Source organism: Hemitrygon akajei, chromosome 24, assembly GCF_048418815.1.
Source record: "Hemitrygon akajei chromosome 24, sHemAka1.3, whole genome shotgun sequence".
Lineage (NCBI taxonomy): Eukaryota > Metazoa > Chordata > Chondrichthyes > Myliobatiformes > Dasyatidae > Hemitrygon > Hemitrygon akajei.
In genome coordinates, this window is record NC_133147.1 from 21,375,167 (window position 1) to 21,402,343 (window position 27,177).

The 27,177-nt window shown below is 45.9% G+C and overlaps 2 protein-coding genes across 2 annotated transcripts in view; one reads left to right on the forward strand and one right to left on the reverse strand.

Moving 5' to 3' along the window:
* Window positions 1-326: 326 nt before the first annotated feature.
* On the reverse strand, window positions 327-11,184 carry grwd1 (glutamate-rich WD repeat containing 1). Its single transcript, XM_073028524.1, has 7 exons — window positions 10,987-11,184; window positions 8,851-8,968; window positions 7,772-7,940; window positions 6,624-6,837; window positions 3,024-3,166; window positions 2,141-2,338; window positions 327-1,275 (listed from the first exon to the last, which is right to left on the reverse strand). Exons 1-7 carry the CDS (start codon window positions 11,168-11,170, stop codon window positions 967-969), a joined length of 1,335 nt encoding a protein of 444 aa, XP_072884625.1. The 5' UTR covers window positions 11,171-11,184; the 3' UTR covers window positions 327-966.
* A 3,640-nt stretch (window positions 11,185-14,824) lies between these two features.
* LOC140715944 (uncharacterized) overlaps window positions 14,825-27,177 on the forward strand; it is a 62,653-nt gene continuing 50,300 nt past the window's right edge. Inside the window, exon 1 of the mRNA XM_073028532.1 lies at window positions 14,825-15,783. The gene's annotated coding sequence lies outside the window, so the exon portion shown is untranslated. The remainder of the gene's footprint in view (window positions 15,784-27,177) is intronic.

The window sequence follows — 27,177 nt, forward strand, 5'->3', positions numbered from 1 at the left end:
AAAGTCCAGTGTGGACCAAGACAAAACCTCCCTCTTCTACACCATCACATTTCCCTGCACTGTTCAGGGAAGGGCTTCCCCCCACTGTTGTCTCCATACCTGTCCCAGACAGAAACCACCCCAAGCTGGAGCAGACACACCGAGGGATAGCATCACACCCCAGCACGCACCAATGGAGACCCAGAGAGAGAATCTTGACAGCAGAGTTCATCCCCTCAATGGAGAGAGAACTTTGCCACTGACCCCTGGGGCTGGTTTACCTGGTCTTCCCTCTGCAAGCGATGGTGAGTGTGCAGGCAGGAAGTAGAGTTGAATGAGAGACATAGTGGGGTAAAAATACTGTCCTTTATTGTGCAGGCAGTTCTCTCTATCTCTCTCCAGGCTGCCAGTCTGTGGGTGTCATGCACATGTGGACCCTCGTGCTGGTATACAGAGAAATAAGTCTTCCTGTTGCATAACTTTCAGCTCTTCCACCCCACGTCCTCATGGAGGATGGGGGGTAGGTGAACCGTATCAGACGTATCGGGCCACCTTTGCGCAGAAGACCCCTCCCTTTCTGCTTGTGTACACCTTTTCTGTAATGATGGGAGTCTACGACCAGAGGGCACAGCATCAGAATAGAACAATGTCCATTTAGAACAGAGACTGAGGAAGAGTTTTTTCAGCCAGAAAGTGATTGATGAATCTGAAATTCATTGCCACATTCGGCTGTGGAGACCAAATCATTGGGTATATTTTAAAACGGTGGTTGATAGGTTGTCAGGCCGTCAAAGGTTATGGGAAGAAGGCGGGAGAATGGGGGATAATAAATCAGCTGTGATTAAATGGCCTATCTGCTCATACGTCTTACAGATCATTGCTCCTGCACTGCCAGTTGCCTAGCGGGTATCATAACAGTAAAGATGTTTAATTACACTCTTCGTTCTTGCTCTGTGTACAAGCAACTGGGGAGGGGGCCACCCGCTTTCACACACTGATGGTGCGGAAGACATCGAAGCCAGAGAGGGCGGTGCTGAGCATTAGTCCCGGGCACTGGGGGTGCCAGTGCAGCTCCTTGATGTCCTGCTGGCCTTGGTGAATGAACAGCAGCTGTGGGGGCAGCTGGTCCAGGTCGGATGTTTCCTCCCCGTCCACGTCGCGCTCCACTGCCAGGTCCCACTGGGTCAGCAGGTCGTCGGCCCCGGCCGCCGCCAGCACGCTGCTCTCTGCCGGGCACCACTCCACCGTGGTGATGGGCGCCGAGTGCAGCTTGAAGCAGGCCAGACTTGCCCCGTCCTGCAGGGCGGGGGGGAGGGAGAAGAGATAGAGGGAGAACAGCACAAATGTTAGAAAGGAAACCAAGTCACAGACAACCTCCCTCCTCTCCTCCTGCTCCCCCACCCCATCCTGATGGCTGAGACGTTACGACAGTAGAGAAGACAGGTATCACTGCAGTGAAATCAGCACCGGGCTCGAGAACGGAGGTTCCTTAAGCTCGATCCAGTGACAGACCGCTCCCGAGCGCGCTTTCCAATCGTGCTGGGTTGTTGTCAAGCCCGCAACTCAACCTCGTAAAAAGAAAACACTGCCACCTCCAGTTTGAATTCCCATGCGGAATATTGTGGAGGATCAAATATCCAAACCCCCAAAGCTCCCCGTGCAGTCACACTCCAGTGGGAGATTAGCCAGTCGCTGCGGAGCTTGTTAAGGCTGATTTATAGTTCTGCTTATGGGCTACGCCATAGGCCTCATTTTCACTTCTGCATCGCTCTACGCCGTAGCGAGCATGTGTTGGTGTGCGCCAAAACGCTAGTTGGCGGTGCCGTTTCTATGCCACTGTGCTGAGTTTCTTTATGAGAGACATGGACGAGGAAATGCACTTCAAACATTTTCGCATGTCGACAGGCAGATTTGACGATTTGGTTCATCTATTTCTCATCGGTGTACAGACGTGGCGGAGAAGAAGCAACTGGAAATATGATGCTACCAAGTGGACCAATCACAATTGTGGTCTGCGTTGCCGTGACGCGAGTTACTTTATGGGGGGGGGGGTACAGCGTAGAAGCAACGCATAAGTATAAATCAGGCTTTACTCTCCCTCTCTCCCGCACCCTGCTCGTGTGTAGCCTGCCACGCCCCTCCTCCCACCTCCCGTACTTACCCGGAACTGTCGCAGGTCCCAGACTTTAAGCAGTCCATCGTCGCCCCCCGAGGCCAGGAAGGGCTCTCGCCGGTTCCAGCTGATGACGTTGACATCAGCGTCATGTGCCCCCTCTGTGCTGAGCATGCAGGCCCGGGCTGGACCAGCCCGCGTGTCCCAGATCCGGATAGAGGCGTCCGCCGAGCACGACGCAAACACCTGCGAGCAGGGAGCGTGAAACAGGATTAACGTTGTGAATTTGCAAGGCATAGGTCAGACCCCATTTGGGAGGATTGTGAGCACTTTTTCGGCCCCTAGTCTACGAAAAGGTGTGCTGGCATTGGAGAAGGTCCAGAGGAATTAACGAGAAATTCCAGGAATGAATGGGTTAACATGTGAGGAGCGTTTGAAGGCACGGGGCCTTTACTCACTGCCGTTCAAAAAGAGTGGGGATCTCATTGAATCCAATTGTATATTGAAAGGACCAGATACTGTGGACATGGAGGTGATGTCTCCTGCAGAGGAGAAGTCTAGGACCAGAGGGAACCTCGGAATACAAGGAGTCTCTTTAGAACAGAGATTAGGAGTAATTTCTTTAGCCGGGGAGAAATGGTGAATTTGTGGAATTCATTGTCAAACACTGCCTTGGAGGCCAAGTCATTGTGTACATTTAAAATGGAGGTTAGTAAGTTCTTGTGTCAAACATTACAGAAAGAAGGCAGGACAGTGGGGGTGAGGGGGACAAAAATTAAGCCACGATGGAGTAGACTCAATGGGCTGAATGGTCTAATTCTGCACCTATGTCCTACTGCCCTAGTTCCCAGCATACCCAGTCTCTCCTGATAACCTCACTCCCTGCTCCCGAGGTTACGGTCAGCTGGCCGCCCGGGCCCCCCCTCATTACCGTGGGCTCATTGGGTGACCACTGTATATCCTCCACAGAGCGGGTATGCGCGGTGTACGGTCGCTGATCTACTTTCCAGGTGCCCCCCTCTCCGGGCTCCCACACGTGGATATTCTTCTTGCAATCCCCAGTGGCCAGGCGACCTGTCGGAGAACACTCGATGTGAGAATCAGCATGGGTTACTTTGCCCTAGCAGTGAGACTGATCGACACCTCCACCCACTAACCCACTCCACCACCACTAAGTTATCATTTCCTTACGTGTATCCTAGCATCACTTGATGGACATACAATCAATCTACGTATATAAGCTATCTTATGTATTTATAGTTATTTTGTTTTTATTGTGTTCTTTACTGTATTGTGTGTGTGTTTTATGTGCTTTATCAGATCTGGAGTAAAAATTATTTTATTCTCATGGAATCATAGAAAAGTACAGCACAGAAACAGGCCTATCTACTCTGTTCCAAACCATTTAAACTGCCTAGTCCCATCGACCTGCAATCCGGGACCAAAGCCTTCCATAACCCTACCATCCATCTACCTATCCAAACTTCACTTAAACACTGAAGTCGAGCTTGCATGCACCACTTGAATTCCACACTCTAACCACCCTGTGAATGAAGAAGTTCTCCCCCCTCATGTTCCCCTTAAACTTTCAACTTAACACTTTTGACATAAAAACGATCTTGAATCTTGAAGAACTGGTTACTGTTTCGGGGAAGGAGAATGGAGGAGGGTGGATGGGTATCAGGGACTTACCGAGAGAATCAAAGGTGGAAAGGGTTCAGCAGCTTTAAACTCCCAGGCTGAAGATAGTTGGGCAGTCCTCGTTGACCCTCAATAATTTTTTAAATTAAAAGCATCCTATCCCTGTGCAAACACGAGGAAATCTGCAGATGCTGGAAATTCAGGCAACACACACAAAATGCTGGTGGAACACAGCAGGCCAGGCAGCATCTATAAGGAGAAGCACTGTCGACGTTTCGGGCCGAGATTTCGTCCTGACGAAGGGTCTCGGCCCAAAATGTCGACAGTGCTTCTCCTTATAGATGCTGCCTGGCCTGCTGTGTTCCACCAGCATTTTGTGTGTGTTGCTATCCCTATGCATCGCATTTTGGTACGGCAAGAACCAACTGCTGTGTGTTCTGCTGACTTCCCCATCCTTAAGCCCAGGATCGGTACCAAACCCCACAAACAGTTCTTTGGTCTTCCCATCACCTGCACACGATGTTAAGGCCAAACTTAGAGTAACGTGTGCAGTCTTGGTCACCCAGTTATAGGAAGAGTGTGATTAAACTGGGGAGCATGCAGAAAAGATTCACGACGATGTTGCTGGGACCGGAGGGCTTCAGTTACGAGGAGAGAAAGGATTGGGTGGGACTGCTTTGCAGCACAAGTTGATGAAGGTGGTTAAGAAGGCGTGTGGTGTGCTGGCCTTCATTAGTCAGGGGACTGAGTTCAAGAGACTTGAGGTAATGTGGCAGCTCTGTAAAAAAGTTATAAAACTATAGCTCAGCGCATCACAGAAACCAGCCTCCCCTCCACGGTCTATATCTACACTTCCCACTGTCTCGGTAAAGCAAAGTAACTAGTGTAATCAAACACCATACCCACCCCAATCATCCTCTCTTCACCCCCCCATTGGGCAGAAGATACAAAAGCCTGAAAGCACATGCCAACAGACTCAACAGCATCTACCCTGCTGCTATAAGACGATTGAATAGTTTCCTCGTAAATAAGTTGTTGGACTCTTGACCTCACAATCCACCTCTGTTTGATTTTGCACCTTATTTTCTGTCTGCACTGCACTTTTCCCTGTAGCTGTTGCAATTTATTCTGCAATGTTACTGCTTTAGTTTGCTCTACATCCAAGATAGTATGGTGAGGGACAGGTCAAATGCCATCTATAAATTTGCTTACAATACATCCGTTGTTGGCAGAATTTTAGATGATGATGAGAGGGCGTACAGGAGCAAGATACATCAGCTAGTTGAGTGGTATCGCAAGAACTTTGCACTGAACATCCGCATGACTGTGAACTTCAGAAAGGGTAGGTGAGGGAACACACACCAGTCCTCACAGAGGGATCAGAAGTGTAGAGAGAGGGAGCAATTTCAAGCTCCTGGGTGTCAAGATCGCCGAGGAACTAACGTGGACCCAACACATTGATGCAGCTACAAAAAAGGCACAACAGCAGCTGTTTGAGGAGATTTGAACTGTCACCAAAAACACTTGCAATTTCTACAGATGTACCACGGAGAGTGTCCTAACTGGCTGCGTCATCGTTGGTATGGGTGGGGCTACTGCACAGGATTGAAGCAAGCTGCAGAGGGTTGTAAACTTTGCTCCATTATGGACACTGGCCTTCACAGTATTGACACCTTCAAGGAACGATGCCTCAAAAAAGTGGCGTCATTATTGAGGACCACCACCGTCCAGCCTTATTCTCATCAGGAAGGAGCTACAGAAGGTGCAAACAAAACTAAGTTACTTCAAGTCTGTTAAATAGTTAAGTTAAAATAAGTATTGAAAAAAAAAGCAGGAATGAAAAAGTAGCAAGGTAGTGTTCATGGGTTCAATGGTCATTTAGAAATTGGATGGCCGAGGGGAAGAAGCTGCTTCCGAATTGCTGAGTGTGTGCCTTCAGGCTTCTGTCCCTCGTTCCTGATGGTAATAATATGAAAAGGGCATATCCAGGGTGGTCAAGATCCTTAATCATGGATGCCACCTTCCTAAGGCACCACTCCTTGAAGATATTTTAGATACTATAGGGGTTAGTACCCATGACAGAGCTGACCAACTTTATGCTTCTGCAACTTATTTCGATGCTGTGCGGTAGCCCACCCACCATATCAGACAGTGATGCAGCCAGTTGGAACTCTCTCCACAGTACATCTGTAGAAGTTTTAGTGTTTTAGTTGACAAACCAAATCTCCTTAAACTCCTAATGGAATACACCCGCAGTCTTGCTTTCTTTATAGTTGCATCAATGTGTTGTGTCCTGGTTAGGTCCTCAGAGATACTGGCACCCAGGAACTTGAAATGGCTCACTCTCTCCACTTCTGATCCCTCTAGGAGGACTGGTTTCTTACCCTTTCTGGTCCACAATCATTTCTTTGGTCTTATTGACAGTTCTGGGTGGAAACCCCGTGGAAAAATCTGGAGCTGGTGTCCCTAAAGAAGCCCTACATGGAGTTCAACGCTGACCAGCAACTCCGCTGGTGCCAAATTATCTTGGTCTCTGCCGTTCCTCTGGATTTTTCACCTGCACGGAAAGGAGGAGACTGCTGCGTGGGCAACAGCTTGCTCTCCATGTCGTACTGCCCTGGATTGTGTATGGCAGCTCGGACACGACATCCATGGTTGACTGGTTCACCTTGACCAATGGATGTCCTCATAAAAAGACCATGCGGCTCCGCCATCTATTTGCTTCTGTCTCCCCTCACTGTCCGTTTTTCAATTCTTTGTTCTATTTGCACTGAATAAAACAGTCATGAGGTGACAGGTTTTGTGCCTCTTTCCTGACTTCTGGAAGAAACTTGGATCAAAGGTAACAGAATACGACAGGCGGGAGCTGGTAGGAGGGGAGGGGACTCACCAGGCATGGTGGGCGACCAGTCCACGGCGAAGCCCTCGGCCATATGGCCGGCGAAGGCAAAGAGGGGCTGGAGTTGGTTCTGCCGCTCCTGGAGGAAGACCTGCATGGCACGCGGGTCAGAGACGGCTTCGAGCTGCGGCCGCAGGTCCCACACCTCCACCTGGCCCTTCTCGGACCAGAGCGCGGCCAGCGGGCAGCCCTGCACTTCGCTCACCTGTCGGGAGGAGAGGGGGAGAGAGAGAGATCAATAAGACATCTGTGTGGGTTAGTGGCCCTCATCTGTTGGGGGAGAGGTAGGGGGTTTATAGAGGCACCGGTGAGAGGAAGGGGTGGGAAATAGACTCACATCTATGAGTGAGAGAGGGGTCATTACAAAAGCACATCTGTGTGTGTGTGTGTGTGTGTGGGGGGGGGGGGTGGTTTACAGATGCTTATTTAGTGAGAGTGTGGAGTAGACCCTCCCAGACCCTGAGCCATGTTGACCCAGAAACCAAAAATCCCCAATTAACACTAGTCTAATCCTGGGACAGTTTAGAATGACCAATGAACCTGTCTGGAACATCTATGGACTGTGGGAAGGAAACTAGAGGACCCTAGGAAACTTATGCATTTGTGGTGCCCAAATGGTTGGGGGGGTGGGAAGAGGGGAGGACCAGAGATAGTGGGATAAGACAGTTGGGAGGTAAGTGAGACAAGATGTCTCAAGGGAAGAATCAGAGGATAACAGAGTTTCCAACAGGTCGGGGGAGATGAATGTGTTCAGCAGATGACATCTTGGATGTGGGGGGAGGACACAGTTTGGGGTTAATGAGAGAACGAGCCCAAGGGTGGGGTGACAGTGAGAGCACTATGAGGGAGGCAATGAGGTGGCAGAGGGGTAGAGGGTGGGGACTGAGGGATGTGGGCCAGGAGAGGGAGGTGTGATGGACGAGAGACTGGAGGTGGAAGAATATTATTGAGGGGGTTATTGAGAGTGGAGGTGAGGGCGAGGGGAAGAGACAGGGTGCAACAGGATTGGACAGAATGGGAAGTGGAGACGGGGGAGGAGTTGATGGCAGGTGCCTCTCCCCGACACTCTGGGATGGAGTGGGCTATTTCTGAAGAGGGTGGAAGGCGAGGGTGCAGTGGAGCCCTGATCTGCCTCTCACCCGGACTCGGTTGATGGCCCCATAGTGGGGCACCATAGCGAGTTCGAGCCGCGGACTGCACTTGCTCTCCTCCTCCTCATCCTCGCTGTCGCTGCTCTCGGACTCTGAGCCAGAGTCCCTGTCCGACTCCTTCCTGCCCCGCAGATTGTGCATCTTCATCACCAGCAGCCTGAGGGGGAGCGAGAAGAGCTCAACCACAACCACAATTACCCCTTCACCTCTGACCCCTCCCCCTGACCCAAATCCCCAACCTGACCACTAACCTCTGACCCTGTCCTCCAACCTTATATCTGATCTCATCTGTCACACCTCAACCCCGATCTTGACCACTGACCCTTAACCCCTCACTCTGACCCCACCCATTGCTCCTTCACTCAAGCCCTGACCTCTCACCTAACCCAGATCTGCATACCCTAACATGACCCCTGACCCTGGATATTGCTCCCTTGTCTCGAGCCCTGACCCCTTACTCCAACCCCTAACCTCTGACCCTGTAGTACATCACTCCCTTAGCATCTTGACCCCTTTATCTGACCACTGACCCTGAACCCTCAACCCAGTGACCCCTGATCCTGCATGTCTCTCCTTCACCACATCTTGACCCCGTAACCCCACACCCACACCCCTGCACTGCCCCTTCTCTCCCCGATGCTGTTCCCCGTATATCGCCCCCACCCCTGACTCTAATCCTGCACATTGCTCCCCCACTCCAACCTTGACCACTCACCCCGATCATTTCCACACCCTATTACCCGACCCCTTACTCCGCTTGTTGCCCCCGCGCCCTGGCACTGCATGTCACTCTCTCACCGTGCCAACCCCCAACCCCATCAGCTGCTCCTTCACCTCTGACCCATCACCCTTTTGACATCTTAATTCCAGCCCACCCCCTCCCCAACTTCTGACCCCCAATCAGCTCCCACCCTGACCTCTGACCCCTATACCAAGAGCACAGTCCATCCTACACTCCTGACAAGCTCCTCGCACAGCCCACCTGCCCTGATGCTACCCCAGTCCGCTTCTATGTACCATAAACACCCCCAACTAAATCACATGCCCATTCCCCGTCTGCCACCGACCTGTTGGCCTGGGCGGTAAGCGCCTGCGTTCCTGCGCACAGGTAGATGGTCAGGGGGAACTCCGTCCGCTCCTCGCCCAGCTCGTCCCGAACGATGTCAAAGCTCAGGCACGGCGCCCCTGGGTGACGGGGAGAGGAAGTGAAATCTGTTATTTACTATTTACAATTTGTTATTTGTTATTTACAAGGAGATGGTGGTGGACTTTAGGAGATCTAGGCCTCATATGGAGCCAGTGATCATTAATGGAGAATGTGTGGAGCAGGTTAAGACCTACAAGTATCTGGGAGTACAGTTAGACGAGAAGCTAGACTGGACTGCCAACACAGATGCCTTGTGCAGGAAGGCACAGAGTCGAATGTACTTCCTAAGAAGGTTGGCGTCATTCAATGTCTGTAGTGAGATGCTGAAGATGTTCTATAGGTCAGTTGTGGAGAGCGCCCTCTTCTTTGTGGTGGCGTGTTGGGGAGGAAGCATTAAGAAGAGGGACGCCTCACGTCTTAATAAGCTGGTAAGGAAGGCGGGCTCTGTCGTGGGCAAAGTACTGGAGAGTTTAACATCGGTAGCTGAGCGAAGGGCGCTGAATAGGCTACGGTCAATTATGGATAACTCTGAACATCCTCTACATAGCACCATCCAGAGACAGAGAAGCAGTTTCAGTGACAGGTTACTATCGATGCAATGCTCCTCAGACAGGATGAAGAGGTCAATACTCCCCAATGCCATTAGGCTTTACAATTCTACCGCCAGGACTTAAGAACTTTTTAAAAGCTATTATTAATGCTTTTTGAGATGGTGATTTAGATGCATATCATATTTTTTTACTGAGTTAAGTATTGTATGTAATTAGTTTTGCTACAACAAGTGTATGGGACATTGGAAAAAAAGTTGAATTTCCCCATGGGGATGAATAAAGTATCTATCTATCTATCTATTATATGTTCCGAGGTACAGTGGAAAGCTTGTTTGTACATATCCGATCATGGCACAATGCATTGAGGTAGAACAAGGGGAAAACAATAGCAGAATGGAGAATAAAGTTTAAAAGCTATAGATTAAGTGCAGTGCAGGCACACAAACAGGTGCAAGGGCCACAACGAGGTTTAGAGGGCATGTGCTATCACAGGAGGCTGTTTCTGAATAGAGAGTAGCTGTTTCCCAAGGTTGAAATCTCTAATACCAGACAGCTTGAATTGAAGATGAGAGGGGGCAGGTTCAAAGGGGATGTGAGAGGCAAGTTTTTTTTACTCAAAGAGTGGTAGATGCCTGGAATGGGTAGTTTGGTTTTCAGTTGATAAAGAACTAATAGGGGTTTTATTTCCCAACTCGCTACACCACACTTCGGTCCAGTTGGTGGCAGCAATGTATCTCTTTCAGTTGGACTACCAACTGCCATTAAAAGTGAGGAGGAATGGAAGAAGAGTCAGACAACAGATGGCGCAGACAGCCAGCATCTTCAGAGCTGCGCAGTGCAATTTTTATTTTACAGAGCGTGTGATGGATGCCTGGAATGTGCTGCCAGGGGCGGTGGTGGAGTCAGTTTGAATTTCGGAGATACAGCGAAAAGCTTGTCTTGCGTACTGTTCGTATCGATCAGATCATTACACAGCGCATTGAGGTAGAACAAGGGAAAACATTAACAGAATGCAGAATAAACTGAGACATTTACAGAGAAAGTACAGTGCAAGTAAACGGTAAGGTGGAAGATCACAATGAATCAGAGTCCAATCTATAGCTATTATGGAAGTATTTAATAGTTCAAAGTATGTTTATTTATCAAAGTATGTACAGCTGCAAGGAAAAGTTGGTAACCCCCTGGTTTTCTGCGCTAATTACTGATAACATGTGAGAATCGTATAGTCTTTATTATGTATTGCAATGTACCGTCGTCACAAAACAACAAATTTCACTACAGACGCTGGTGATATTAAACTGATTTTGATTACGATTCATACTTGTACTCTGATTATAAATTTACTTTAAGGTTTTGAACTGGAGGGGCATGGGCTGGGTGGGCAGTGTGGTCAGCATGGACTAGTTGGGCCGAAGGGTCTGTACCCGTACGGTGCAGCTCTGCGGCCCCTCTAAATTCTGCCCCATTTGGAGGAACGCTCCCCACCATCCCGTCTCTCATATTACCGCTCTGCGCCCGGTGGTACAACCGATAGACGGACTCCTCACGAACCAGCTCCTCGCCCTCAGCCAGCGGCTGCCCCGGCAAGTAGACTCGGGGCGCCGGTGCCTCCGGCTTCCCCCCGTTGTCCTCCTCCTCCATGTCGCTATTGCCGCTACTACGCGAGTTGCGCCCGTCCTCTTCCGCCATCTTCCGTAAAGGCAGATCACCGGAAATGGGCGGCAGTTTCCGGCAGGGCGCACATGTGTCGGCCACCATCTTTCATCAAGGTAATGGCATGGGGGCACGTGCTCGACTCTACCGAGGGGGAGGAGTCAGAACGGCCCTTCAGCCCGTCCTCTCCGTACTTAAAAAAGGATTAGACACTTTATCACTTCTAGCCTGTACTCAAAACAAGACCAGACTGTTCAGTCAGTCTAGCCTGCTTAAGGAGTGCAGGATGGAGAGAGAGAGAAAATGAGAGGGGGAACAGAATGAGAGAGCAGAGAGAGGGGGAGCAATGGGGAGTCAGAGAAGGTAGGGAGGGAGGGAGGGGAGAGAGAGTGAGGGAGGTGGAGAGGGAATGGAGGGAAAAAGGGATGAGGAGGGAGGGAATTAGAGCATAGAGACTGGGAGGGAGCAAGATTGACAGTGAGCGACTGAAGTCCCACACCACCATGTACACAACATCTTCCCTTCGACCATTCGTTTTTTGAACCACCTGGCACAACCCTAATCACTCCCTCAGTACAGCAACACTGTGACCACTTTGCATTACAATAGACTTGCTTTTGTTCAAGTTGCATTCGTTCTTGCATACTTTAAAAATTTTTATAATTTTTATTTAATTATGTGGTGGGGCTCATCACCACCGAAATGTTCCGAAATGTTCCCATAACATTTGAGGCATAGATAGGGTGGATTGAGGCATAGATATGGTGGATAGAGGCATAAATAGGGTGGATAGTCAGTACCTGTTTCCCAGGGCACCAATAGCAAACACCAGAGGGCATATGTACAAAATTAAGGGAGGGAAGTTTAGGGGAGACATCGGGGTAAGTTTTTTACACAGAGTGTTGTGAGTGCCTGGAATGACTTGCCAGCGATGGTGGTGGGGCTAAAACATTAGGGATATTTAAGAGCCTCTTGGACAGGCACATGGATCAAAGAAAAATGGAGGGTTATGGGGTAGTGTTGGTTTAATCCTTGTTTTAAGGATTATATGAGTTGGCACAACATGGAGGGCTGAAGGGCCTGTAGTGTGCTGTAGTGTTCTATGGTTCTATAACCAATGAACTCACTTTCAAGAATTTCATTTCTTATTCTCGTTATTTATTGCTACTTATGTATATTTCCATTTGCACAGTTTCTTGTCTTCTGCATTCTGGTTAATCTTTCATTAATCCTGTTATAGTTACTATTCCATAGATTTGCTGAGTATGCACATAAGAAAATGAAGTGAGGGTGGTATATGGTGACACACATGCACCCTGACAACAAAGTTTCCTTTGATCTTTGAGGTGAAAGGGGTGAAGGCGTGATGCAGGCAAATTACCTCTTCCTCAATGTCAACAAGACAAAGGAGATGGTTATCAACTTCAAACACCTGGGAGTGCACATCACACACAACCACTCCCTGTTCCAGATCATTTTTTGGACATACAATCAATATATGTATATAAGCTTTTGGATATATTTATATTAATTGTCTTTCTTTTTGTTATTGTGTTCTTTTTTTTAGTGCTGCATTGGAATCTGGAGTAATAATTACTTTGCGCTCCTTGACACTTGCAAACTGGAAGTGGCGTTAAACAATCTTGAATCTCGAATGTTCTGCCCCTGACGCTCCGGGCCTGTGATGCAAACGCAGTCAGCGGTCTCTTTGATAGGGGCACCTCGGCACCTGCTCGACCGTGCAATTATCTAATCGGCCAATCATGTGGCAGCAACTCAAAGCACACAGACATGGTCAAGAGGTTCGGGTGGGTTGCGGATCGAGAACAGTTGGAATCTGAGCACCATTCAGAGCGACAACAGGGTGACAGAAGTGTCGGTTAGGCACAATCTGAACTGTGACAGCAGGTAGTGGTGGGACGGAAGAGGAGGTTGTAAGGAGTGCAAGAAAGCGGAGACTGATAGGAAAAGTAGAAATAAACAAGGACAGAGGACAAAGATCAACTCGAAGGATGGTGATAGAAGAGGAGTTTAAAGTGCTGTTTAAGTTTAAGCCCTTCAGGTCCAGGAATTCAGCTCAGGGCTAATAACCCTGACTGGTCAAACAAAATTGTTATGGAAACAGCAATAAAGAATCCTTCTACATCTGAGTGCGAAGGTATTGGTCTCCACCCGGGACCTGCATGCCTGACAGTAGTGAAAACTGCGAGGAAGCTACTGACATGAGGAAGGAAGCCCTGAACACCAGCAGAGATGGAGGATCTTCACTGTTGCTCTAAATGCCAGGGTGGTAAATTAAGTTTAAGCAAGGGAGTGGAGTATTGAGTCCAGTAGCACTGACTAATAATCTAATAGGGCATATGAGTATGGCAAAGATGGAGTTCTGTTGGTTGTTTATAAAAACTTGGAGCTGAGGGACAAAGCAATGAAGGTACAAAATTTTGGTGAAAGAGGTTATAGAAAAGAGAATGCTAGGGGGAAAATAGTGTTAAAGGGATCATAACATTGGACAACAATTTTTTTTAACGTGTTGCTTCCTCAGAACTTTTTTTGTTTCTGATAGATCACCTGAATCTGAACGCAGACCTAATTTCAGGCTACTTGTATCATGTAGGAATTTGAAGAAACACAAAATTAACTTTTATTGAATATAATGTGTTTAATTGCATAATGATGCTGATGCTTTGCAATAGTTCAACTAAGCTAAAAATGTTTCGTTGATGATTTTCATTTGAACTCAGTGTCTGAGGCTTCTCACTTAAGTATCTAACGATAGTCAGCCACATTGATGGATTCCAGTTGCCTTGATACTGTTTTTCCGTGCCTGTCATGTCCTTTCACCATGTTGGACACTAACAGCGCCAAGATTTGCAGGGAAGAAATCTAAATGGGAATGCAGAAAGTTAAACTTTACTGACATGCTGCACTTCACACTTGGAACATGTTGGCTTTCAGCTGCACGTCGTTTAGCACTCTGCAGTTCCAAAGAAAATGATCAACAACGTTCTTAAATGTCTTCCATGTGATGTTCTCTACTCCCGCTAGAAATTCTTCAAATTACCTGTCGTTGATGATCTGTTTAATTTGTGTACCAACAAAAGTCCTTTCATCACTCTTGGAATCAGTAATTCTGGGAAGCATCTGTCTCAAATATCAAACTCCTTCACACCCAGGGCATGCCCTTTTCTTACTGTTACCATCCGGTAGGAGGTACAGAAGCCTGAAGGCACACACTCAGCGTTCAGGAACAGCTTTTTCTCCTCTGCCATCTGGTTCATAAATAGACATTGAATCTATGAACACTACCTCACTTCTTTTAAAAATATACAGTATTTATGTTTTTGCATGTTTTTTCAAAATCTATTCAATATACATAATTGACGTGCTTGTTTATTTATTATTACTATTTTTAGTCTCTGCCAGATTATGTATTGCATTGAACTGCTGCTGCTAAGTTAACAAGTTTCACGTCACATACCGGTGATAATAAACCTGATTCTGATGCTGTTTCTGAAACTTATAGCCCTTCTAAACCCTGTACTGCCATGCAGCATCCACCCTGTCTGAGCATGCCCAGGCAAGATAGAAAACTTTGCCGCTTACATTGTGGACAACTTTTTAAGTGACTTGAATTATGAATTAAAATAACAAATATTGGTGATTTTTTTTAAAAGATAGGGCATATTATGGAATATTCATGCATATTTTCATGATCAGGAGCCCAAAATCCATAAGACACACCCAAAAGTATTGAGGAAGCAAGATCTTTGTTGTCCAATGTAACAGGGGATAACAATTGGAGAAAACTGAGAGCAGGGATGGCCAACCTATGGCGCATGCGTCAAAAGTGGCACATTGCACCCCAGTAATAATAATTAACAAGTAAGCCTACTCGTGCAAAAAGTATTAACCAAAAACCGATTTGTAGAGGAAAAAAATCTCTAACAGGAATTCAAGTAGCTTAGAGCAAGAAATGAGTTTTACTGAGAATAATTCTAAAAAAGCAATTACTTTTAGTGATTTTATTATTTCATACGCATCTTTTGGCGAATGTTATCTTCTTTCACATTAATCTGTTTTCAATTAAAAAAAAGTTCAATGAGTCAAACTAGGAAAGAAGGACTTTTGCTCTGCAGTCATTCCATAACTGTTCAATGCATATTTGATACTTGTTTGATCCTGAGGCACCAGGTGCCTGCACCAGCAGTGTGTTGCAGGCTTTTCCCAGTCAGTTTACAATTGACACTTGTGCGCTACGGAGTTGTGCTCTGTTTGTCCTTTGTGAACATTTGCAGTTTTGTACTTTTTTGAAAATTAAGCCTTGTTTTCACATTCAGTCACCCATCACAGTGCAGAAGAAAATGAGCAAAAGAAAAGCACAAAGTGATACTAAGCGTGAATTCAATGAACAGTGGGAAAATGAACTCTTACTTATAGCGGGTCTGTCAAATGATGTGCATTGTTTATGAAAGCACTTTCTCAAAAACTAGAAGACATGATCTTAATAGACACTATATAACACAACATCAGACTGCAAAAGAAGGAAAACTGAAGCTAGTGCTTGGGTCTGAGTTATGGAAAGAATACGTGATTAAGGAAAAAGGAAGAAATCAAAAGAAGACAAAATATATTTCTTAAGTCTCATTAAGGTACATAATGTTTATCTTGCTTTTATATTAAATCAATATATCATGTAAGAATGCTGAATATGTCTATGTTAGCATACTTTTAGAAGAATTGAATTGTTGTAGTTGTATGGCACATCTGAACTCATGCGTGAAAACATTGACACACGGAATGTAAAAAGTTGGTCACTCCTGACTTGGGGGAACTAAAGGAAAATATTAATTATATTAATTTATGATTGGTGACTGAGATAAAGAGATTGAAAGCAGTGAGGAATGGAGAAAAGGTTGATAACACATCTGCTATATTAATAATCATTTATTTATTGAGATACAGTGCAGACTGCTCCACTATTTCATCATGGCTGATCCATTTTCCTCTCAGTCCCAATCTCCTGCCTACTCGCCTTCACGCCCTGACTAACCAAGAATCTATCAACCTCTGTCTTAAGTGTACCTGTTGTAAACGAATTCCACAGATTCACCACTCTCTGGCTAAAGGAATTCCTCCTCATCTCTGTTTTAAATGGATGCCCCTCTATTCTGACGGTTTGTTCTCTGGTCGTCGACTCCCCCACTATGGGAAACATCCTCTCCATATCTACTCTTCTCGAGGCCTTTTGACGTTTGATGGGTTTCATTGAGAATCCCCACCCCCCCATTCTTCTGAATTCTAGTGGATAGAGGCCCAGAGCCAAAAACATTACTCATAAGATAAGCCTTTCAATCCTAGAATCATTTACCCGCAAGGTAACTAATAATAATCCCGTTAATTCTTCAGTGGAATGCGAGAATTTAATAGCTAATGAACAGGAATTGAGTTATGTGAGGGATTTTGCTGAGAAACTGGAAGTATCTGTGAAAGAATCGTGCCTTAAACTAACACCAGATTTTGAAATTAAGTTCAAAGTTCAAAGTAAGTTTTATTATGAAAGTACATATATGTCAACATATACAACCCTGAGATTCATTTTCCTGTGGGCACACTCAGTTAATCCATAGAACAGTAACTATAACAGGATCAGTGAAAGATCAACCTGAGGGCAGAAGACAACAAACTGTGCAAATGCAAATATAAATAAATAGCCAAAACTAACGAGAGCACGAAGCAACAAGATAAAGAGTACTAAGAGTGAGATCATTCGTTGTGGAAACATCTCAATGGATGGGCAAGTGAGTGTAGGTTTCCCCTTTGCTGATGGTTGTGGGGTAGTAACTGTTCCTGACCTGGTGATGTGAATTGTACCTTCCACCTGATGGCAGCAGTGAGAAAGATAGCTTTGCCAGGGTCTGGTCAGAGTGTAAGAAATCATTAAGTTAGTGGAAAAGGGGGTGGGTGTGCAAATTCTTGTTTGCTTTTTTTATTGAGATACAGCGCAGAATAGGTCCTTCCGGACCTTCGTGCCTCCCCGCCCGGCATTCCCCCGATTTAATCCTAGCCTAATCACAGGGCAATTTACAATACCAATTAACCTACCAACCTCGACATCTTTGGTCTATGGGAGGAAGCCGGAGCACCTGGTCACAGGGAGAGCATGCAAACTCCTTACAGGCAGCAGCGGGAATTGAACCCAGTTTAACAGTGCTGTAAAGCATTGCACTAACCGCTGTGCTACAGAAACGCTGAGACAGTACGCAGTGTGCTTGCCAATTGCCGGCTGCTGTCGAAGAATGTCCCTCTACTCGATGGAACCTCTCTCATTTGATGGATTGTGTGTGCCTGCTGGTCCTCGAGATGCTGGGGACTTGGAGAAGTGAAGTGGAAGAGCTTAGTGTCATAACAATGAGCTGCTGGCTTCCTCTCTCACTGTTGTAAGAGCAACCTCTCTCCCTTAATGGGGGGAGAGGGAGACAGGGAGTGGGACTGGGACTGGGCGAGGGAGAGGGAGAGGGAGAGGGACTGGGACTGGGACTGGGAGAGGGAGTGGGAGAGGGAGAGGGAGAGGGACTGGGACAGGGAGAGGGAGTGGGACCGGGAGAGAGAGAGGGAGAGGGACTGGGACTGGGAGAGGGAGAGGGACTGGGACTGGGACCGGGAGAGGGAGTGGGAGAGGGAGAGGGAGAGGGACTGGGACAGGGAGAAGGAGTGGGAGAGGGAGAGGGAGAAGGAGAGGGAGAGGGAGAGGGAGAGGGACTGGGACTGGGAGAGTGAGTGGGACTGGGAGAGGGAGAGGGAGAGGGACTAGGAGAGGGAGAGGGAGAGGGACTGGGATTGGGACCGGGAGAGGGAGTGAGAGAGGGAGTGGGAGAGGGAGAGGGAGAGGGACTGGGACTGGGACCGGGAGAGGGAGAGGGAGAGGGAGAGGGACTGGGACAGGGAGAGGGAGAGGGAGAAGGAGAGGGAGAGGGACTGGGACTGGGAGAGGGAGTGGGACCGGGAGAGGGAGAGGGAGAGGGACTGGGAGAGGGACCAGGAGAGGGAGTGAGAGAGGGAGAGAGAGAGATGGACTGGGACTGGGACTGGGAGAGGGACTGGGAGAGGGAGTGGGACCGGGAGAGGGAGAGGGAGAGGGACTGGGAGAGGGAGAGGGAGAGGGACTGGGACTGGGACGAGGAGAGGGAGTGAGAGAGGGAGAGAGAGAGGGACTGGGACTGGGACTGGGAGAGGGAGTGGGAGAGGGAGAGGGAGAAGGAGAGGGAGAGGGACTGGGACTGGGAGAGGGAGTGGGACCGGGAGAGGGAGAGGGAGAGGGACTGGGAGAGGGAGAGGGAGAGGGACTGGGACTGGGACTGTCTGAGATACCGAAGTGCTGGGTTATTGACTGTAGTTTAGATGGCCTCTGGAATAAGTCTCTATTGGGCCTTTTGCTGTGCTTGCATGGTGGGGGGAGGGGGATTGATGCTTCTGTGAAGGGTGGGGGAGGGGGTTTCAGGGCTTCACTGTTTCTGTCATTCATTCTATGGGCTCTGTTTTGTGGATGTCTGTGAAGAGTACGAATTTCAGGTTGTATACTGTATACATTCTTTGATATTAAAGGAACCTAAATGAAAGTTTTATTAAGAGGGGTTTAAAATATAGAGAGCTAAAAAAAGGAGAAGAATCAGAGTACACAGTAATCGAAGTATGGGCAAAGGGAGGTAAAATTAAAATCATTAATCCTTGTAAAAAAAAAAGTTAGAAATTTGTTTACTGGAACAAGTTGTTACACAGAGAATCAGAGTATGGTGTGGGGATTTTAATGCACACAGCACATTGTGGGGGGAGCAAGATGACATGAATAGAGCAGTGATAAAAGAACCTACAGAAAGATAAAATCGGGAATGTATAAATAATGGATGTCGGGCAAGAGAAAATTTTAAAAGCAGATTTTGAATCCGAAATTGATTTAACAATAGCTACAGCACTGCTGGAATTCAGAAGAATGAGGGGTGACCTCCCAGGGACGTATCAAACGTTGAAAGGCCTCGATAGAGTGAATGAGGAGAGGATGTTTCCTGTGGTGGGAGAGTCTAAGACCAGGGCACATGGCCTCAGAATAGAGGGACATTCTTTTAGAGAGGAGATAAGGAGGAATTCATTTAGCCAGAGAGTGGTGAATCTGTGGAGGCCAAGTCTTTATGTGTATTTAAGGCAGAGGTTGGTAGATTCTTGATTGGTCAGGGCATGAAGGGATACGGTTGGGATTGAGAGGAAAAATGGGTCAGCCATGATGAAATGTTGGAGCAGATTCTGTTGTACTGTGAACAAAGTCACTGGAGAGACATTGATGCTATTAAACTGTTTTATTCAACAAAAACATGCTGCAGGAAGAGGCCTCACAACCAAATATTATATGACATTTTTATATGCTAAAGATCAAAAGTAACAGCAGGACAATTCTATAGTTACAATATGTTTACAATGCTTCCTTTGAATTGCATATAGTTTTCACACATCTTCGCACCCACATTCCAGACACTCAAAATGATTGTTAATCAGCATTGTCTGGTTTGCAAACAACTCCAGTCTGTAGCTTCAGGGGACAATTTTTCAGGGCTGCATTTCAAATTTAATCTACAATCTATGCCTAAAGATTGATTGCTGGTGAAGTTAATATTTACTGGACACCCTAACTCCAGAATACCGTCTAACAGACCAGATGGGCCAAATGGCCTAATTCTGCTCCTATATCTTATGGTTTTTATTAGGAAAGTGTTCATGGGAGTTTTTCAAACAGACAATGAGAGGCAGTGATATAACTTCCCTAAACAGAAGAAAGTCTGCAGATGCTGGAAATCCAGAGCAACACCCACAATATGCTGGAGGAACTCATCAGGTCAGGCAGCATCCTTAGCAATGAATAAACAGTCAACACTTTGGGCCAAGGCTCTTCCTTGGGGCTGATCATTATCCTGTATTACGTAGAACAGGAATAGCAATAGTGGTAAATCAGGGAAGTATGCTGGAATGCTGGATATTTGAAAAGGCTGACTGAGGAAAATTTGGGAAATACAGAATATTGAAATCAATCAGGATGTGAATCTTTTCTATCACAAGATGGTAGGAGGGATGACAGTGGCAACAATAAGTATACCAAGGAAATGGAATAGAGCTGAAAAGAAAATGGTACTACGATGCACAAGGGAATGTGGGGAAGCAACAAGATATTATAATGGAGTATTTAGAATGTCAAAGAGGACACACAATTCTCACAAATTAATTGAGTGTAAAAAGATGCAAGCAATCATAAGGAAAACAATTTGAAAGGCAAAACAGGGATGTAGGAGCAAGTTTTGCAACTCCATAGGAATACATATGCCTAATGGTAGCCTCCAATTTGATGGCATGAATACCAATTTCTCTTAACAATAATGAAATTCCCCCTTCTCATCTTCCTTTATTCCCCACTCTGACCTTTTACCTCTACTCACCTGCCTATCACTTCCCCCATCCCCTCCTCCTTCCCTTTCTCCTAAGGTCCACTCTCCTCTCTTAACAGATGTCTTCCTCTCCAGCTCTTGCCCTTTCAAACCCACCAGGGTTCACCTATCACCTCGCAGCTATCCTCCTTCCCCTCCCCTCTCATTATTATTCTGGCATCTTCCCTCTTCCTTTCCAGCCCTGAAGAAGGGTCTCAGCTCGAAATATCGACCGATTATTTGCTTCCATCGATGCTGCCTGACCTGCCGAGTTCCTCCAACATTTTGTGTGTGCTGCCTAATGAAAGAGTTTGGAAGATGATAAAAAGAGTGAATGGAAATTGATACCCAGTGTTTAGTGATGGGGAGAGTGCAGCAGTATTGAATGCAGAGAAAGCAGAAACGCTAATGCAAACTTTTGTTAAAAATAACAGTTTTAACAATATGAGTAATGAAGGAAAAAGGCAAAGAGAGGAAACATTATGAGAGAAATTGGAAGCATTAGAGATAGCAGGAAATATTAAATGTGTTATTCACCATAACCGAATTGAATAGTGTTCTTAGAAGGGCAAAGACACCAGCCCCTGCAGAGGATCAGATAAGCTACACACACAAAATGCTGGAGGAACTCAGCGGGTCAGGTAGCATCTATGATGGAAATAATTGAACAGTTGATCCGTTCAATTGATCTGTTGGCCATAGGAGAAAGGGACTCAGGGGGAAGTGATAAACAGATGAGAAGAGGTAAAAGGTGAGAGTGGGGAATATGTGGGAGGGGGGTGGAATTTGTTATCTAGTTTGAGTGAGAAAAGAAAAGAAGTTACTTAATCACATATGGGGATAAAGGACAACTTCCTAATGCATGGGAAGAAGCTATCGTACTTTCAATATGTAAACCAGGAAGAAATCCTAACAACACACACAAAATACTGGAGGAACTCAGCAGGTCAGGTAGGATCAATGAAAATGAATAGATAGTCGATATTTTGGGCCGAGACACTTCAGGACTGGAAAGGAAGAGTGAAGATGCCAGAATAAAAAGGTGGGGGGGGGTAGTTGGAGAGGAAGGAGGATAGCTAGAAGGTGATAGGTGAAGCCAAGTGGGTTGGAAAGATAAAAGGCTGGCGAGGAAGGAATCTGTTAGAAGAGGAGAGTAGACCATAGGAGGGGACCCAAGGGGGAAGTAATAGGCAAGTGAAGGTCAGAGTGGGGAATGGAGGAAGTGGGGGAAATTTGCAGAAGGAGAAATTGATATTCATGCCATCAGGTTTAAGGCTACCCAGATGGAACGTGCCCTCCTCTATCCCGAGGGTGTCTTCATCATGCCACAAGAGGAGGCCATGTCAGAACAGGAATGTCTATCCATGGCCTCCTCTATTGTCAAAATGAATCCAAACTCAGGTTGGAGGAACAACACCTTATATACGGGCTGGGTAGCCTCCAACCTGATGGCATGAACATTGACTTCTCTAACTTCCGTTAATGCCCCTCCTCCCCTTCTTACCCTATCCCTGACATATTTAGTCATTTGCCTGTTCTCCATCTCCCTCTGGTGCTCCCCGCCCTTTCTTTTTCCTGAGGCCTCCCGTCCCATGATCCTTTCCCTTCCCCAGCTCTGTATCACTTTCGCCAATCACCTTTCCAGCTCTTAGCTTCATCCCACCCCTTCCGGTCTTCTCCTATCATTTTGCATTTCCCCCTCCCCCCACTACTTTCAAATCTCTTACTATCTTTCCTTTCGGTTAGTCCTGATGAAGGGTCTCGGCCCAAAACGTCGACAGCACTTCTCCCTATCGATGCTGCCTGGCCTGCTGTGTTCCACCAGCATTTTGTGTGTGTTGTAGCATGGTAGTTGTTGTCTTTGGGTATCATTGGTTCATCCGAGCACTGGGGATGTCTGATTGGTCCTGAACTCTGACATACCCCTGGGTGTATTTCAGGGGGGCTTGCCAACCCCTCTTTGCTTGGTCATTGTGGACCCCTGCCTGGTGAAACTCCGATTTCTTCTGTGTATCATGAGTGATTTCAGTTCTACAAGTTTCATTATAGTTTGCCTGAGTTCTTGATCGTTTGGTTGGTAATCTCTGTAATAAATCTTTGTTTTTGTTTGAATTGCTGAAGTCTCTGGGATTCCTGAACTTGAGTTCACTCGTGATGCTGACAGGAGGGCTCAGCTGGACAGAGGAAGCATAGTAACAGTCACTTCTGATGAAGAGAAAGCATAAGTTATATTGTGGAAGGAGGGTTAGATCATCAAAGAATTCAAAGTACATTCATTATCAAAGTATGTTTGCGCTATATAACCCTGAGATTCATCTTCTCCACAGACAGCAATGAAACAATGACACCCTTTCAATGAAAAACATCAACCCCCACGCGCAAAAAACTAAATCGCGCGAACAGCAACAAGAACGTCAACCCCCCCCCCACGCACAAAAAACAAGTTGCACAAACGGCAACAAGAAAGAAAACACCGAATACAGAAACACAAAATCGAAAGAGTCCCGTAGAATTGCAGCCCAGTCCACAAGCTACAGACCTACAATTCAGGGCCATCATCTGACAGCATCGAGGGAGAGAAAGACCATTCAAGCACAGTGACCTTTCTTCAGGAGCAGTGAGCAAAAAGGAGAGGGAGAGGGAGAGGGAGGGGGAGAGAGGAGGGGGGGAAAGAGAGAGCGAGAGAGAGTGACTGTCACATTCAGTTATATAATTATAGAATTCAAATAATATACAGTGGAAATCAGAGGTTGGATGCTAAATTGGATTAATGTTTTTTTATAATTCGTAATCTATCATGGTGCATGTAGAGAAATTGATGTCAAGCAAATAAATTGTGGAAAATTGAGCCCCTCAGGGAAGTCCATTATTATTATTTGCTGTGATGATAACTGATTTATTTTCCAATATAAATTATCTGTGGTGCCTTAAGTTCCAGACTGCTCGCAGATGCAATAGAAATAAGCCTCGCACATAACACACTTTATTGCTAAGTAACAACTAGTGGTACTTATCTCGGAAGCATGCCTGAACCTGTTTAACCTCAGCATCCTGCTCCATTCGACCCATAGGTGATCAATGACCACGTCAGTCGCGACCTAACCTGTAGTGAGCCCAAATCCAAGAGACCTCACCACCGGTGTGCTCATTCTTTTATACCCCGGTCACTTCACTCCACCCCTGCTTGGGTCAATCCTTTCTCCAGGTCGATCCATTGCGTGATAGTTGCCTCAGGCTCTACAGGCCTAGGTCTGCGGAGACAATACCTTGGTCACCTTGCACCCAGGTCATGCTTCCCCTGCACATCAAACATTTGATCCCAGCAATTGCTCCTCATGCTTTCTGGCCAACATTTTAGGATTCTTACTACAGTATCGGAGTATCATTATTTGTGGGTGATGGGGTGATGTGGAAAAGGGGTGGGAGTGTGGAATTTATAATATGGAAAGTGGTGTTACAGTTGGGTAGGGTCATAAAGAAAGCTTTAAGCACATTGGCCTTCATAAACCAAAATACTGAGTACAGGAGATGGGATGTTATGTTGAAGTTGTATAAGATGTAGGTGAGGCTTAATTTGGAGTATTGTGTGCAGTTCTGGTCACCTACCTACAGGAAAGCTGTAAGTAAGGTTGAAAGAGTACAGAAAAAAGTTACAAGGATGTTGCCAGGTCTGAAAGACCTGAGTTACAAGGGAAAATTGAATAGGTTAGGACATTATTCCTTGAAATATAAAAGATGGAGGGGAGATTTGATAGAGGTATACAAAATTATGAGAGGTGTGGATAGGGTAAATGCAAGCAGGCTTTTTCCACTGAGGTTGGGTGGGACTATAACTAGAGGTCAAGGGTTAAGGGTGAAAGGTGAAAAATTTAAGGGGAACTTGAAGGGAAACCTCTTCACTCAGAGGGTTGTGAGAGCGTGGAATGAGCTGCCTGCCAAGTGGTGCATGCCAGCTCGGTTTCAACGTTCAAGAGAAATTTCGATAGGTACATGGATGGTGGGGGTATGGAGGGCTATGGTCCTGGTAAAGGTTGATGGGAGTAGGCAGTTTAAATGAATCAGCACAGACTAGATGGGCCAAAGTGCCTGGTTCTGTGCTTTAATTTTCTATGACTATGAAACTTCTAGAGGCAATAATTAAGGGCAGGCATTAAAATTGTTGACCATTCATCAAAGGCACTAAGTTAGGACACTCACTGTGCAACTGTTGATTAATCAAAGTTCACCCTTTTTTGTCTCTGCTCAAACAACAACATAACTATGTTGACCCCAGGTCAACAACTCAAAACATGAATTCTACTGTTCCCTTTCTACCAATACTCACTCAGACCACTTTTCCAATTTATTACACTGAAATAGGGGATCTCTGTTTGCTAGTTGATTGATCCTTTCTTCTACAAGCCCCTGGCCTGGAGTTTTTTCCTCGCGATGGTGAATGTCTGGAATTATTGCTATTTTGCATTTCAAGACTCTGCTTTTATATTCCTTACCAATTCAAATGTTTCATTTTAGTGTTATTGGCTATGGGTTATTGGACTGAACTATAACACCTCCCCATCGGATGTCATCCAAGGTTTACACAACTGTATGTCTTACGTGACTTTTTTTGTTCTCTTTGATTCTGGTTCAAACCAGTTAAACCAGGTCACTCAACACACACAAAATGCTGAAGGAACTTATCAGGCCAGGTAGCATTATGGACAAGAGTACTGTCAATGTTTTGTACTGAGACCGTTCATCAGAACTGGAGAAAAAACAGATGAGGAGTCAGAGTAAAATAGTGGAGGGAGAGGAGGAAGAAACATGAGGTGATGGGTGAAACTGGAAGGGGTGAAGTAAAGAAGTGGGAAGTTGATTGGTGTAAGAGATATGGGCTGGAGAAGGGGGAATCTGATAAGAGAGGTCTCGGCCTGAAACACTATCTGTGCTCTTATCCATTGTGCACAATACACAGCTTATATGAGGATGATCTCAGGTTTAGCAGGTCAGTAGTAAAAACTCCTTGTGTCCACATTCAATTGCTCTGATTATATTTTCCCAGAGCAAGAATCTGTTTTTGAACAGTTCACAAGATGGAGGTTACAGAGCAGCTTCACAAAATGGCAACCTCCATCTCCTTCAATCACACATCAAGAACCAAGACAATTGGTTTTTCTGCTTCCACTATCCTTGACCTATTTGAGTTCAACATTTTCTTCCATATTTAAACTCCTCCATGGCCAGCAAAATGGGGATTCAAATTTTCAGCAGAGAAATCTGAAATAATGTTTCTCATTTGAAAGAGACAACTTAAAACCAAAACTTTATAGTACCAAATTAGAAAGTGTGGATACCTTTACATTTTTAGGAATTTAGTTTGATAAAAGACTCACATGGTCAACATATATTTAGGAAATAATAACCAAAAATAAGAAAATGCTAAATGTTCTGAGGTGTTTAAAGGGAAAGGAATGGGGAGCTGGTAGGAAGTCCTTAAAAGCAATATATATTCAAGTGTAAGTTCATAGCTCCTATACCTACATTGTTGATAGTGTGGCATTGAGGCACTGATGATAGTTGAGGCATTGAACTCAAATGTCAAGTGGTTATGTTGCAACTTCATAAATTCTGGTTAGTCCACAGCCGGAGTTTTGCACACAGTTCTGATCACCCCACTATAGGAAGGATGTTGAGGCTTTGGAGAGGGTGAAGAAGAGGTTTACCAGGATGCTGCCTGGTTTAGAGGGCATGTGCTATATCACAGGATACTGGATAAACTTGTGTTGTTTTCTCTCGAACAGAGGTTTATAAGAATATGAGATATATAGACAGAGTAGACAAGGATATCTTTTTCCCAGGGTAGAAATACCTAATACCAGAGGGCATAGACCATAAGACATAGGAGCAGAATTAGGCCATTTGACCCATCGAGTGCACTGCCGTTTCATTGTGGCTGATCCAATTTTCCTCTCAGCCCCTATCTCCTGCCTTCTCCCCATATCCATTTATTCCCCGACCAATCAAGAAACTATCAGCCTCTACCTTAAATATACATAGTCTTAGCCTCCACTAATGCCTGTGGCAAAGAATTCTACAGGTTCATTACTGTCTGGCAAAATAAATTCTTCATCTCCATTCTAAAAGGATGCCCCTTTATTCTGAGGCTGTCCTCTGGTCTTTGAGTCTCTCACCATAGGAAACGCCTCTCCATATACACTCTATGAAAGCCTTTCACCATTCAATAGATTTCAATGAGGTCACCGCTCATTCTTCTGAATTCTAGTGATTACAGGCCCAGAGCCATCAAGCGCTCTTCATATGACAAACCATTCAATCCTGGAATCATTTTCGTGAATCTCCTTTGAACCCTCTCCAGTTTCAGCACATCCCTTCTAAGATAAGGGGCCCAAACCTGCTCACAAAACTCCAGTGCTTTATAAAGTTTCAACATTACATTCTGTGCTATTTCTCTGGAAATGAATGCTAACATTGGATTTGCCTTCCTCACCACAGACTCAACCTACAAATTAAACTTTAGTGAATCCTACACAAGAGCCTTTGCACCTCAGTTTTTTGTATTTTGTCTCCATTTAGAAAATA

Excerpts from the sequence above, each read along its gene's own strand:
- grwd1 (XM_073028524.1), bottom strand. The coding sequence starts at position 11,170 with ATGGCGGAAGAGGACGGGCGCAACTCGCGTAGTAGCGGCAATAGCGAC. Across the intron at positions 7,941-8,850 it reads CTTACCGCCCAGGCCAACAG|GCTGCTGGTGATGAAGATGC; the intron begins GTCGGTGGCAGA and ends GCTCCCCCTCAG. Across the intron at positions 3,167-6,623 it reads CTGGTCGCCCACCATGCCTG|GTCGCCTGGCCACTGGGGAT; the intron begins GTGAGTCCCCTC and ends GTTCTCCGACAG.